The 15951-nt window shown below is 40.3% G+C and overlaps 1 protein-coding gene across 1 annotated transcript in view; it reads right to left on the bottom strand.

Moving 5' to 3' along the window:
• The window catches only part of LOC118403422, a gene marked incomplete in the record, with an annotated part of 72158 nt that overhangs the window by 45524 nt on the left and 10683 nt on the right, over window positions 1-15951 (bottom strand). Inside the window, 17 exon segments of the mRNA XM_035802133.1 lie at window positions 1608-1763; window positions 2290-2547; window positions 2755-2868; window positions 3637-3810; window positions 4201-4288; window positions 4682-4890; window positions 5213-5326; window positions 5638-5781; window positions 6322-6733; window positions 7546-7734; window positions 10498-10680; window positions 11111-11253; window positions 11809-11940; window positions 12369-12482; window positions 13040-13156; window positions 14045-14158; window positions 14973-15083. Of these exon segments, the coding sequence (XP_035658026.1) occupies window positions 1608-1763; window positions 2290-2547; window positions 2755-2868; window positions 3637-3810; window positions 4201-4288; window positions 4682-4890; window positions 5213-5326; window positions 5638-5781; window positions 6322-6733; window positions 7546-7734; window positions 10498-10680; window positions 11111-11253; window positions 11809-11940; window positions 12369-12482; window positions 13040-13156; window positions 14045-14158; window positions 14973-15083 (2772 nt within the window).

Consider the following 15951-nt stretch of genomic DNA (forward strand, 5'->3'; position numbering starts at 1 on the left):
CGACGGCACTCTATAAAAACATCGTACATCACTAGTTTACGAATTTCCAAATTAAACTTCTTTGGTTAGTTTATTTTCCTAGCTCTTCATACAAAGGGGGCAGATCACGTAACTGATTATCGCGATACACGCAGAAGTCTATTGCAGCAGTTCAGATTTATGTATGTTGAATCTCAGTGTGAGTGCAAAATGATTAAAGAAGAAATAAGAATGATTCAATGAACGCTGGGTGTTTGTGGCCTTTGTCTGCGCTAGACAATGCAATACACATCCGGCTAACGAACTGCTGTTTATGTAATGAAAATGACGAGTTTGTTTAAGCAAGGAAGTTGAAACCTCCTTGGTTTAAGACATACTTTCCTATTTATAAGCCAAGATCTATCCCTAGCATTTATTTCTTTCCGACATGTAGAAATGAATATGAATGGCCCGTTCAATACGCGCCGACCGTAGGATTTCCAAATAAGTTGGAAATATCGGGCCAAACAAATCACAGCTTCATTAATTATGATTGTTTTTTTTACTATTTTGTAGACCTTTCTTTCTGACCTTGATTGTATTCCTAAAAATGTGGATGTCATTTCTTTTTATAGTTGTATTTTGTTCCACTTTGTTCTGTCAGACGATGTCACGGGTAGACATACCAACCATTCAATACCCCCCGACACTCCCCTTTATTTTGTGTTTAAAATGTAAACCTCATTGCTTATTAATTGTCCAAGCATAGCCTAGGCTGGGTTGCAGGGGTAGTAGTTGCCGTAAACAGTAAACCCGCGACCCAAGCTTGGCTTTGAGAATAGGCGCCGCCAAGCCTTTGTCTGCCTATTTCCCCTACACGTCTGGTGTAAGGGTCCTAGAAATTCCTGTACAAGCGCGAGTCCAGGTATGTAAGAAAAAAACAAGGACATTACACGCCGAACCAGGAAAGTCATGTACACAGCCAGGACACAGAACATTTCACAGGTGTGTAAATCCCTTGAAACACCTGGAAATTATTGATTTCGTGCAGTGAAATTGTCTCTCATCAGTGTTTGCCGCTTGCTTGTAACACGCAGTGCAAAAGGTTCATGAACCACATGAATGCATTTCTTATTCAAGTATGTTGTTCAAATCTATGAGTAAAAAATTCAGTCATCAAAATTTGACCACTCTCAGGCAAATAGCGATGGAGCGCCATGAGTTTGAGCGCAAGAAAAAGCGTACCGTGTTGGGGCACCTCCCGTTAATTCTTTTGCTGTGATTTGCTCACTGATTGTGAGTGTTATGATACATTTACTACATGTCACCATGGGGCAAGCGGTTAAACGCAACCCCGCTACTTGGTCATCAGGATCAATGGGTCAGGGTTGGATTCTACATTGTACAATCATGTAGCAATGTCTAGGATTGGCCATCAATCATCCTCATCAATCAAAGAAACCAATGCACTTCAAAAAGTCCCACCCTGTTGACCAGATCAGCTTGACTAAAATATGTGAGCCATAGCAAAGCTGCATTGCAATATCAGCAAACAAAAAAGCTTTGTGCTTTGTCTGTAGTTTGACCACTTTGCCTTTGCCTTTTACTCTGAAGGACGCCAACAATAGTTGAGCTATTCTAAAGCCTACCAGAAGAGATGGTTGCCCCTGGAATGGCAGAGCTGTTTCCAATAGAAAAGGTGACAGGGTTGTCCTCAGGATCAACAGCAATAACCTGCAGTTCCACCTCCTGTCCTACCACTGCATTGACTGTAGCATTCACAGTGATGTTGGGTGGGAAGTTAGCTGCAGGAAAAACAGCAATAACATTGCACCTACCTGTAAAGTAGCTTCTAAATGTAATATCTATCAGTTAAGACATGATGATATACACTAAGCAAAAAAGCCTTCATTTTTGTTACATTGCTCTAAGTCAAGTTGCTGTAGCCAACTTCTGTTATAGAATGTGACACAGAAAGTGAAAGTGTACTCAAGCAGCTGGATAGATTCTGTTAACAGTCAGATGTTTCAGGTAGAATCCACTATCTTTCATCAATCACTGACAAAAGGCATAGTGGATGTGTCTTGAAATGTTTGTGACCATTCTACACAAAATGCAAAATCTATGTACCCTTTCTTGTTTTGAATAAGTAACATTTGTATTGTGTACCTTACTACCTGGATGTCTAACTTTCATTGACTTGACATATACTTTTAAGTACAGACTGTACTAAAAAATCCTCTGTTTCAAACCACAATCCATATTATACACCCCGGCAATGTACATGTACATGCCAATGTACCGGTATGTGGAGGCAAGCAGCCAACTTACCAAGTGTCTCAGCATCAGCATCAAATGTCTCGATGCTGGCTTTGGTTTGTTCACCAACTTCTGTGTCGTTGGTACTGAGGAAGTCAAAGAGGCACTCTTTGTTTGTGCCACAAAGAGACTCGGCTGCTGCCCTAACTTCATCAGAAGCAGCACTTAAAAGTTGGCTCAAGAATTTGGGAATGAAGTCAGGTTTGGCAAAAGATGCTGCGCTCTGCCCATCCTTGTAAGTGAATAGACTGGTGGCTGTGCTGATTTGCCCTAGGAGTAGAAAAGAAAAAGATCAAATTAAATGTATCATGCAATTCTGCGTGAAGAGTACTGCTAATGATCAACAAACTGATGCTCCAATTGTCCATTCTTGATGTGAAACTTTTAACAAAATTAGACAAAAACATAAATTTTCATGACAAACTTTCTCTTATGAATCAGATGATGTCATATGCCATGTAAGCTGAGCACACTTACAAGACAATCCCCATGGGAAGATTTCCTCCTCAGTCAGGTTCCTGCCATCAGGGGCCTGCAGTACCGTCCCGTTGGGATAGGTGAAGTCATCCTTAATGTCATCATTCCAAATACCTAGGTAAGGAAATTTAACAAAATTTGCCATGATTATGAGAATATGATTTGTGAAAAGAGGTACTGGAAAAAAAGCACATTTCTCTTGAAAGGAAATATGTACGGTCTGATAGGTCTAGCTTTTGGCTGAAAACCATTACATTCCTTTTTTCTAGATTCAGATGATATCATTATTGCAACATTTGCCATGATGATGTCCAACCTTCCTGACCACTTAATGAAGACATCTGTTTTTGCCAAACACATGCATCAGTTTTGGGATTCCCAGAGGATGTCATTCATATAATCAGATCAACATGGCCTAACTGATTTATGTTACATTTACAATATAGGTCTGTGATAGAGTTTCATTGCCTCAGAAGAAAGTTTACCAAATTTTACCAAAGTGAAAGTTTACCCAGAGAAAAGTCTACATATGATCTAAAGAACACTATGCGAAAGAGGGTGGACTTGGTCCCAGGCATTTGTCCAAGATGATGATGATGACACAGACACACATATCCAATTATGATGTGGCTGAATCCAACACTGACAGTGTTCAAAAATTCTTACTTATCCAAAACTATCGTAGAGTGTAATTTGTTATCACCAAGTACAGTAGGGACATCTTCTCTGGATAGTTTTAAATAACGCTAGATGTGCTAGGTGGACGAGTCATTCAGTGTAATATAACCAGCCGCTGCCGCACCGTGTGCTTGCAAAGTGTGTTATGCCGAAGGACGGTTATACCTGCAATATAGATACAGACACAGAGTGTACTTTACATACCAAGAAGGCCTCGAGTTGTGTTTTTGAATGAATCGGGTGCTCCAAACTGGACAATCAACATGAGCTTCTGCAGTGTGACTGTCACAGTTATGCCTGACGAGAAGGAAGCAATCACACTCGTACTGTTGGAGTTGAAGTTGTTTTGAACAGTCACATTCCTGAAACTTTGGCTACCTGAAAAAAAATCAATAGAAAGGAACTCTCAGAGCCTATTTTGAAAAAAAAAAACACATGATCACACTCATTACATCATTTATATGATCTTTGTAATGTAAGGCAAAGGAATGATGCATCAACGAAGTTACATTCATCAAAATAAAAACAGATCTTTGTGTGCATACAGAATTGTCAAAACTCACTTTTCTGGTATCTGTATAACATCATTACATCTACAACTAATACATGTAGCTCATGACAAGTGAGTAGCCCATCTATCTATATGACATGGAGAAGCCCATGCAGGACAGAAGCTTCTGTGCAGCCATGGTGGTGTGGCTGGCAGAGGAAGAGTAGTACCCTACATGAGCCCAGGTCAAGTCAAAACCAATCATGACAAGAACTTACCACTCTGAACCAAGGTAGTGATGTTGACATCCTGCCCATCCACCATCAGTGTCATGTTTGTTCTGTCGTCAGTCATTCCCATTTCAATCTGCAATGTAAAACAAGAATGTGCACTGGGCTTGGAGGATTGCTAGGTCAGTCTGGAGTTAAGAAACTTCAAGTTAGTGAAAACATAGTAAATGCTTGTGCAGTGGTCGTGTTGTTGAGTCCACTCATCTCTGACTCCTTGGTTCAGAGGGATTGAAACAAATGTGTGGTAGCAGAGGATGAACCAGTAGAGATGTGGACTGTCCTACATGATAATTTGAACCTTGGATAACCTTGTTTGTGGCCTTCAGACATGCACATGTACATTTGGATCAGTTCACTTCTGTAATCAACTACGGCAAACCACCCTCGCCTCTAATGCCTCGTTACATTATATTTTATATTAATAATTGAATAATATCATGTACTGACAGGACAATATATCAAGTCTTACAGTAGAGGAGCCCTCCTGTTTAGATGCAAACGCAGTAAAGACTGTAGCCTCAGCATCCCCCTGTGTGCCGATGGCCTTGGCCTTCTCAGTCCGACCCTGCAGTAGGAAGTATCTCGTTCTTGCATCCACCAGGGTGAACTCTCCTAGTCCATTGAAAGTGTAGTCCATGCCATCTAATGTCTTCATGTGAGGATCCCCAAACAGGATTGCTGGGAATAAGGATTTGTCTTTAGACATGCCATGAATTAAAAGTGAAAAACATCAGAAATTTCTCTGTTTAGTGTCATTTGCTTTAGTTTGGTTTCCTGTTAGTTAAAGTTATGGAACAATTATGATAATGATCATCAAATTTGCCTCATTTCAGCAAGTACTGTGACTTATTTCCATTGTCAGATCAGTAGACAATCATGAGAAGAATTTGCATACTATGTCACATAAGAACCACACATTAACATTAAAATACAAGTTAATGAAGTATCCTCATATTACCTAATTGTACCAAAGCTGCTACAGATTGTAATGATTACATACCTATCCTTGGAGGAACATATGCAGCACAGCTGTTTGGAGGCCTCTTTTCGTAGAACAGTCTGCAGAATTCCTCATCATCATCACAGCACCATGCTTTTGGCTCCACATCATTTTCTGCAGGGACAGGGTGAGAAGTACAGTAAAGTGTTCTGTAATGCCAGTAAGGCAGTAACGGCATGTTGATTTGATTACACATGTATGGATGGCATCCACATTCATATCAAATTTTGTGTTTAAAGAAAAAACACATACATGTTCTCATTGTACTGTGAATCATACAAAGCAGCTACAAAATGAGCACATAAGTGCCCTGCAAAAAAGGAGAACAGATACTTCTAGTAACTGTCGTAGGATGCCAAAGTCAATTAAAGAACAAAATGAAGAATTTATTGCTTGAATATCCAAGTAACTACCAAAGAACTCACCCTGGTAGAGTTTGGAGGACCTTTGATACCTATAGTGGTTCCCAGCCTGTGGTATCTCAGTGTTCAGGGCCAGGAACCGGTAACAACAGTCCACACTAGAACCAGTGGGGCCGGCAAACAGGGGGCTGATGCACACATCAAAGTCTGCAGATATGGAAAAGAACAAATCGAATACTAGTATTGTAATCCTGGGTTGACGAATAAAAAGAATTATATCAAGACATGAAAATTGTGTTGAACTAAAAGTAACGTCTCCAGTCCTAATCCCGACCTATGTTTTACAGGAATGCACACTTGTTTTGTAAATGTGCACCTGACAATAAACCCTTGAGAGTTGAGCTTCGTAAGCTGTTTGCTCGTCAACTCTCGTCAGAGCGGTAAATTTCAAGCAAATTTTAAAGCGTTGGCTGTGCTTATGAACTTGAACAAATGTTTTTACCCTGTGGTTTTCAAGACAGTAACTTAGTCAACTGTCACGGGCCCGTGTCATGAATGGGCACTTATGCATATTGCAGTACTGCTCGTTTTTCCAACTAGTTTGGGATTAGGCATGGGTTGGGATTAGGACTGGAGACATTAGTCTCCACAATAACAGGCACAAAAGCTAGGTGAACATCATTCCAACTCTGAATGTCTACAAATTGTAAAGCAACACAGTGTGAAATTGAAGTGTCTCTTCTAGACCTTGATTTAGCAGAAGCAGTAGGAAGACTTCTATGGGTGCCAGGCTGACAGGGATGAACCGTAGGTCCCTCAGGGCCTGTAACAGTGTACAGGGGCACTGCCCTTTCCCAACAATCCACAGGGATGGGTCTGGTTCTGAATGGTACCAGTCACTGCACAGCTTCTTATTGTTGACTGCATTGCTGGCCAGTTGGTAGGCCCAACGTCCCTTCAAACCTGTGTTTCCATTGACTTGGTCAGGTCTGAAGGGGTTGTTTAGCTGGATGTTATCAAAGTTGTTCCCATTGGCACTGTTGTATCCCAGGACAACGCTCTGACTTTCACCGGTCCACAGCATCTCATCCTCCTTGTAGATGAAGAAAGCAAAGGAGTCTTCTCCATCTGTGGCCAGGATGGTTTGAAATGTGTTGGGCTGAAAATAATCATTAAGACATGTACAAGGAGTAGCAAAATTGTCTACAGAAATTTGTTCTACATAGCAGAATATGTGTGACCAGAGAGGCAAACTGAGGGACAAGACTTTTACTCCATAATGTTTTGTAGACAAATAAGTGACTTTATTTTATGGATTACATGATTGGTCACTTTTTTTTTAAGGCTCAGAACAGTACAATAATTTATGGTACGGAACACATCATGATAAAAAATACAGTTTCCATACAGTAAGTATATCAGACATTTGCGTGTACAGATTTATTTGCCCGAATGACGTTTTCATTTTTTTCAATTACCCTTTTCTTTTTTGCAAAGGATCGTGCATTGTGGAGAGTTCTAACGGAGAGGACCAAGGGGCCAGTCCTTCGCCTAGGCACTTAGGCTTTTCTATGTATTTTCACTTCCAACAATGGAATTCTTTTTTATTCCTAGGATATCTGGGATATAAATTGTTTACAAACATGATTACAGAAAGCCAGATAACTACAATGTATTGAAGTATTTCAGAGAAATTTCATAGACAGTTTGTTTCCTCTTTGGTGGCAATAATTGGTGGTGAACCAGGTAAAAATTAACAAAAATGTCAGCACATACAATGTTCCGGCAAATGTAGTGGGAGAAGGGCCCCACTCATGAAGAAATCTTACTTGTCCAATTGGCACTTTCACTTGCCCTGGGAAATTGGACTAGTGAACTTGTTCAACCCTGTATAAGAATGACCTGGCCTGACAACGGCAAATTTGCCTGCACATTTCAGTTGACTACAAAAGGCTTGGGACCAATACTCACATTTTCCTTGGTATACGTGGCCTCCACTGCAGGAACTTTGTCCCATGTCACAACCAGCACCCAGCTGGCTGTAAAGTTTTGAGAGAAGTACTGGTCCACTCTCTGTGTGACCAGGTCATACACAGCACGGGTGGCATCATCTACACTTCTTCTTCTCCTGGACTCACCAACAGCACTGTCAGAATACACCTGCCATACAGTAGAGGACACAGCAAGGAATTACTTGAAGTAGAGGAACTGGCTTAAAAATCACATGTGACTGTGAATAAATCTATCATTAAATCTAATTATAATTATATATGTCCCTTAGATTTATCCCTTCATCAATATATCAAGAGCTGTGTTATATTCAGATGTACTCCAGATATTGCAAATGCATTTACGTTCTTCTTTTCTACTGCTCAGCCCCCTTGACGGGGATTAATAGCAGTGCGCATGCTTAGTTAGTTACAGGTGTTCTCCATGCTTTACTTTTGCGAAAGGGAGAAAATGGAGTGTTTGCAGTGGTTTTGACTTCATACTAGCGTCAAATACTGTACAGTAATGGAAACCTGGCTCCTTTACAGACAGCCAGTCAGAAACCCATACATGTCCAGAAATGGGTGAAATGTACGAAGTTTGGATCAGCCTACGTCACACGTAATTTCCGACAACTTCTAGCTTCCGACAACTTCCGACAACCACTGTCGGCAAAGTTCGGGAAACGTCGACAATTATCTGTGACGTAGCTATGCTAAGTTCGTACATGGGGCGGACCTAATGTACGAAGTACGATGTACGAAGTTAAAATGTTTTCTATTTTGTGGGTTATGCTTAGTTCGTACATGGGGCGGACCTAATGTACGAAGTACGATGTACGAAGTTAAAATGTTTTCTATTTTGTGGGTTATGCTAAGTTCGTACATGGGGTGGACCTAATGTACGAAGTACGATGTACGAAGTTAAGATGTTTTGACTTTGTTGTGAGTTATGCTATCTTCGTATATGGGTCGGGTCTGGTGTACGAAGTCAAGATGTTTTGACTATGCTGTGGGTTATGCTAACTCCGTACGCAGTATTCTATTCTACTTTCACCTGTCGCACATTAAACGCCACGCGTTAATCAAATGCTCTCATCATCGATCACCAATTATTGAGTGCTGGTGGAGAACAATCTGTATCATCTAACTCGTGAACTAGATCGTTTATAAAAATATTAAAAAGTCTAAGGCTTAGTTTACACTCCTGCCTGACACCCTTATTGGTAACAAACAGTGGTGTTAGGCCAGATAACGTTAGAATCAACCATCTCATAAAAGTAAGAGGTTCCTATAGAATGACATATATGAAATGAGTTTTAGTCAAGATCATTTTGTTTTGACTAACATTATGTAGCATTTTTGTGACTGTTGTATACCATTATGCCTTAGTGAGAACGACAACATTTATGGGAACTCAAAAATATTTTCATCATTCTAAATTTTGTTACATTTTATTATCTAAAACTTATTCAAGTGCCTTCTGTACGGTCTTTATAATAGAACTGTCAACTTTGTATTTCTGACGTGATCACCATTCTTCAATGCACTTGATGAACATAGATATAGGTCTTATTTATCAAAGTTTGTAATTTTTTTATCGTTCAATATGGTGTTTTAATAAGACCTCTCATTTTTTAATTCGACTCTAACGATTCGTACAACGTTAAGCCTGACCATCTGTACTGAAGATCCGTTAACTTTGTACATCGTACATCGTACACTAACCCTGCCCCTCTGTACGAAGTTAGATTTTTAAACTTCGTACATCGTATATCGTACACCAACCCTGCCTACCTGTACGAAGTTAGATTTGTTAGAATTGTTAAGTTCGTACATCTGAGATCGTACACCAACCCTGCCTGCCTGTACGAAGTTAGATTCGTTAACTCCGTACATCGTACATCGTACACCAACCCTGCCTACCTGTACGAAGTTAGATTTGTTAAGTTCGTACATCGTACATCGTACACCAACCCTGCCTACCTGTACGAAGTTAGATGACGTCACCTAAAACTTCCGAAGTTTACCGATTACGGTCTATATCTACCTTTAACTTCGTACAACTTCGTACACACTAACTTCGTACATTTACCCCATTTCTGGACATACCTCCAGAAACCACCTACATACTAGCAACTGGGGAAGAGTGCTACCGACAGACAGAACAGTTGCTTTCAGCAGCACTAGTGTGATCAACTGTCACTGATCTAACCGTATCAACCATCTAGATATGTAGCACTTCTTAACAATTGTGTATCCAATCGCTCAAAGATCAGATTTGGCTTCAATTTGTAATTTGGTAATATTCATGTATCCTCAGCATAGCAGCATCTCCAACACATCACAGTACTGTGTACAGTAATTTTGCAATTATGTGAGATCTTGTGGCAAAAATGGCAGCGTGTTGGGCTCCGGCCCAAGAGGACCCGAGTTCGAAACCAGCCATGTCACTGATCTTGTACCCTTGGGAAAGGCACTTAACATAACTTTCCTCACTTCACTCGCGTGTAAATGAGTGCCTAGCTGCAGCTAGTGGCAGTGACAGGCCTTTGTGGGAGTGGCAGGCCTTAAGGGCATGTTTGCGCACGACACACCCGCTATACACAAGTCAGGGGTAGGAGGAACCCCTTGCATCCTTGGTCGGAAGTCCACCTAGGAGACGGAAACTCCAAACAACAAAGCTGCATCTGTTGGGACCGTCCTACACATGACATGTATTTCTTGAGAGGGTGGAGAAAGAAGTGCGCACCCCTCCGATCCTTCACCTTAAAAAGCCAAGTGCAGGCCAGGCAAACAGGTTGCCAAACCATGACGGCCAGTGACTGTCTGCCTACCATTGTCTCCTGAGACAGATGGATGCCAACCAACTAATTTGGCAATGATGCAGTCGCCGCAGATCACTGCAAAAATGTCTGATCATACAGTAACTTACATGATAGAAGACTTGCCCAACAACACTGGTGAGGTCCACATCAGCCCAGAAGGCTGCCACCACGGGAGGGGCACCTGCCTGCACGGTGGTGGCTGCACTAAAGCTGCTCGGGTTGGGGTACGCAGGCTTGTTAGCACGGGCCTGAGCCGTTGGTGGGAACACTATCAACCCATTGTCAGAGATCTATTAGGAAAAATGACAATGTTCTGTCATAGTTGAAGCTGCGGTTTCATTAGCCTGTTTAATTGCCCTATACTGCAATGCTATATATTTATACCCCTGTCAACTGACAGAGTGTTCAGTAACATAACCGTAGAAGATTTTTTTCATACAATGTATATTAACTTTCATTCCATCAGGAGAACTGACATATAATATGCCCTTGTACTCTTCAGGGCTTTGGAAGGTCCAACATGGTCTTAGCCATAAATTTAGATACAGTTACTACATGTAGTACCATGGGAATATGCCCATTATTTATAATGTCCAAATATTTTGGTTGTTTCCAATGTACATTTCTCTATTCAGTCTAAACCTTCAAGAAGATTGTTGTAATGCTTTCAATGTCATGTAGATTTCTAGTTTATGAGAAGATAGTCTATGTAAAACTCACATAAAGGCTGTAATAGAATAGCCCATCAAAGGGGAAGCCAATATTGACTTCTATGAGGGACTGTAACGAAACATCTTTCTCCTGTCCTGAAGAAGACAGCGATGAGTCTCCTTGGGCTTGGCCATATGGGAACAGGATGGTTTCTGAAACAGTATAAAAGGTTACATGGAATTTGATGTGTTAGCTGACCATTCTTCAAAATCAACTGTGATTGCAGATTGATTGATTGATTGATTGATTGATTGATTGATCTATAAAAGGATTTGTGGTACCAAATGTAACTACATGTAATCTACATGCATGTTGGAGGACCACAAATTGTGTATAATATATGTGAAACTGCTATCTTTAATTTTTTCCTGCATCTACAACTTACTACTCGTAGAAAGATTTCTCTAACAAAATACATTGTAATGTTACAAAATGTACATACCAAAGGATGGCTGTACAATTCAATCACAAAGTGTACGTCTGTTTCGTAATTTCTAATTTCATTTTCAAACTCCGTGTAAGCAGATATGCAGTTGCTATTGGAAGATTGTAACTTTTACTGACAACCTCAGGTCTTTCTGACTGTCTGTCAGAGAAATTAAACCTTAGCCATCAGAAAACTACAATCTTTCACCACAAAATCAGCTTGGAGATTAACTACTAGTATACCGCACTGATTAACAACAGCATAGAATTGGTAAGCTCACCTCTACAGACAAGTTGTTCTTGGGTCAGTCCGTTGTCATAGTAACCTTCATTGCACACACATGTGTAGCTGCCCTCCAAGTTGGTGCAGGCTGCATTTATGTGGCACTTTCCTTGTGAACACTCATTAATATCTGCAAATGAAACCACAAATCATGTCAGACTATAGTCCTTGCTTGATAAATGAAATCTACATAGCAAAAAGTAAAAACTTCATTATTTCTAAGTATTCTATTAAGATACCTACAATGTAATCTATCTGATTTGTTTGCTTGCCCACAACTCAATTGATAGATAAGACAAAACAGACAAAAACATTTGTTACATATACATGTAGGTCTGAGGCTACGTTATAGTTCTATCCAAGTTCTGTGTTATATGTTTAATTTGGTGGCCATGACAACCCATGTTATCAGTCAGAATACCCATATCGAACATTATTCCCTCCCAGGTATGACACCAGTAGATTTATTAGTAGTACTCAGTTTGTACTTTTTACGAGTTCCAGTTGACTTCTTGTGACCAGACATTTGTATGAGATAGTACAATGTGTGGAGCTCACCTTCCTCACAGTTTGCTCCCTGCCATCCACTGGTGCAGATACAGGTGTATCCATTAACTCTGTCCACACACTCCGCTTCATTCTGGCATGGACCAGAGTCACATTCATCCACATCTGAAATACAAGGCAGTATAAAACTACATTTGTCACCTGCCCCCTACATACATGTACATGTATGACCTTCATGGGTCAGATGACAGTATTTAAGATAAGAAGAAGAACCCCTTCCATTTTGTATGGCATATCAACCTGTTTCAAATCCACCAAGATGTTGAAACACCTGCTCATGATAATTGAAGATAAAAGCCCAAAAGAAGATATCAAAGCTGCACTATCTACCTTATCCCCTACAAGGGTCAAACATGACAGGGACTCCTACATCAGTGAGACAGCATTGCAAAAGTACTAGATATTGAACAGGACCACTTTGTAATGGGAGTCAAGAGGGCTTTCTTCATTGGGGTACCCAAAACTTTACTCAACAAAGATGGCGGGGGTATAAATTCCCTCCCTGTTTCAATTGCTAATGTCATGTGGCTGTGAGGTCACCTGATCTACATGTAAGTAGTGTAGGTCAGTCATAAATTCGATAACCTGATCATCACACACATGTATTCAATATTCCAAACATCATATCAATTCTTCTGTACAACATATTAACATTTGATTACCTGTGCATTCAAATCCATCTCCTTCAAAACCTTCCCTACATGCACAACTGAAGGATCCTTCGCTGTTTTCACAGTCAGCATTTTGGTCACATGGATCAGTTAGGCATTCATCAATGTCTAGAAGAAAAGGAAGAGTAATTTAGAAAATGTACATTAACTTCAGATTCAGCCATAACTGTTGTTATTGACTTCCCTGTCCATGACACTTTTGTTTCAAATGTCTGTCCTATTTATCATACATGTATCATTAAAGAAAACCTTGTCATTTCTTTTATACTGATCAGGAAAAAGGGACATTGTATGTGACATATTCCCTGAATGCTTACCATTTATTACTTTAAGACAAGGACAATATCAATATGGCACTGTGCTCAAGTCAGTAACTTATTTTAGCAGTGCCACATACAATTTGGACAGACAGAAGATAAAGGTAGCCCCATAGCCTTTAGAGGCTATAAGGGCAGTGGGTTCTTATATACTGTATCTTGGACAAGACATTAGAAGGCGGAGCCCATCCCTCTCCTTCAACTGCCTTTTACCTTCCTAACCAAAGTCAGGTACCCATTTTTACACCTGGGTGGAGTGAGGAAAGTCGTGTTAAGTGCCTTTGCAAATGGCATAAGATCGGTAGCATGACATGATTTGAATCCAGGACCTCTGCAGTGTGGGCAAAATACTCTACTACAGTTACACTATGTGGACATAACCCCACCTGCTTGGTATTTCTTTAAAGTTTCAATCAGCTGGGCACAAGAGGAAGTCAAAATTATCACATGGATCATGGATTATCATAATGTTGAAATCCTGGTTTCACAACACCTAGCCTATAATACATCCTGGGGCATATATGTGTCTACCTTCCACCTCTCAATGAAGATAGAGGTACAACTGGAAAGGCTGTTCAATCTAAATATATTGTACCCTTTTAAATAGCGAATTGAACATTTCTCATCTGTCGTATCCTTCTTCAAAATGACTACTAGAAGACTGTACATTAGGCCTTACCCTCCTGACAGGCATCACCCTCCCATCCATCCACACACTGACACCTGTAGGAGTTGGTCCCATCCTCACATGTTCCATTGTTCTGACAGGGATCACTCTCGCATTCATTGATGTCTGCAGGAAAAAGTTAAATCATATTGGTTAGTCACTGAATAACAAGATTCTAGATTCTTTGTAGACAACCAGGTGTCTTATTCGACCAACATTTCTGTGACCGTCTGTCACCTTCCTCAGGGCAATTCTCACTGGTTCACATTGTACTGCGGCGATGGGAGTCGCTGCAGTTTGTGTTTTGCAGTGTTGCTCCTTTATGTTTGGGACTGATAGATGTACATGTACATATATGTATTATGTATATGTAAATACTATACACCTATACATGTACATGTAGCTGCAGTGCAATGTGAACCAATCAGAATTGCCCTCAGGAAGGTGACAAAAATGATTGACAAGCAAAAGTATATTGTGTATCACACTGAACAGTAGAAGTTAATTAAGGTTATCAATTTTTAACCATACCTTTAATCATGCAAAGCAGCGGCAAAGAGAGCAAATAAATGTTTGGTATACCATTCTTTGTGCAAGTCATTTGTTCAACCATCCTGACCACTCAGATTTCATAACTTTTTTTGCCAAATGATTTTTTAATCCCACACTCACATCAGTGTTTGTATTCCCAGAGGATGAACCATAATGAAATGAACATATAGGCTTGACCAAGATGGGAGCTGACACCGACAGCTGAGCACCTTTGACCCTTTGCTGACGTCACACTTCTGGTACGAATGTGTGACGTAGGCTTTGGGTCATTTTAACTTGAGAAGAATCAGAGGACTGATCGAAAGCTTGTTGGTATTAGCGCATTATTTTGTGTATGGGTATGTGGTTCTTAAAATCATAATAGTGTAAAAGATGTTAATTGACTTACTTGTCTGACACCTGTCTCCAGAAAATCCAGGAACGCAAGAACAGGTAAAGCTATTTATCCCATTTTCACACCGGCCTCTAATGCAGGGGTTACTCTGGCACTCATCAATATCTATTGGAGAAAAAAAAGATCAAATATCACAGATTAACAAGTTTGGAAACTTAACTTCAGTCATCCATATATTTCTGTTGTTACTTTATCAATGGCATTTCATTATCTAACATAGACATACAGTCAAACCTGCCCAAGACGACCACCCGGGGGACCGGAAAAAAGCGGTCGATTTGGACAGGTGGTCGCTGAGAAGAGTATCGACTCAAAACATGCCCCATGCGTTGTGTTTAATGGCAAATAGCAAACACACTGCATGCACGCAAAGAAGCAAGGTCTTTAATGTCAAATACAACACGCACACTGTTAATTGTCAATTTAACCCCGAGCTTTTATGGAACTTTTATACGATACAGTGTTTTAAAGCTCAAGTATTTGTACAGTAACGTTTTAGACAGTAAGGGAACTTTGATGCTGTCAGTTACCATACAAGCCTTTATGCGTCACTGTGTTCCTGATTGCCGTATCTGAAATAACAACGGTGCACCTTTCGAATTCGATGCCCGGTACGTCCCAATAGCGTACAAAATTACCCACGGGTGAATGTACAGTACAATTGGACAAAAGCACTCACACGTACAGATTCTCTTAAAAAGGTATTAGCTACACAGATCTTTCTTTAAAAAGTATGAGGGTATATACGTTTCAGCATTCGTTCACTTTATAATGATATAGATTAACAAAAAAAATCTTTAACAACTAAATTCGGATTTTCTTACAACGATTTCGGCACAAAATCGCACTAGTTATCATCTAAAATCGATGAAAACCTCAATTTTGAAAATGATGCGGTCGTTATGGGTCGCAATTGGGGCCGGTCGCGGTCGCGTTGGCAAGAAAAAGGGGACGAAATGGCCAGGTGGTCGCT

The sequence above is a fragment of the Branchiostoma floridae genome, chromosome 16 (assembly GCF_000003815.2).
Source record: "Branchiostoma floridae strain S238N-H82 chromosome 16, Bfl_VNyyK, whole genome shotgun sequence".
Taxonomy (NCBI): Eukaryota; Metazoa; Chordata; class Leptocardii; order Amphioxiformes; family Branchiostomatidae; genus Branchiostoma; species Branchiostoma floridae.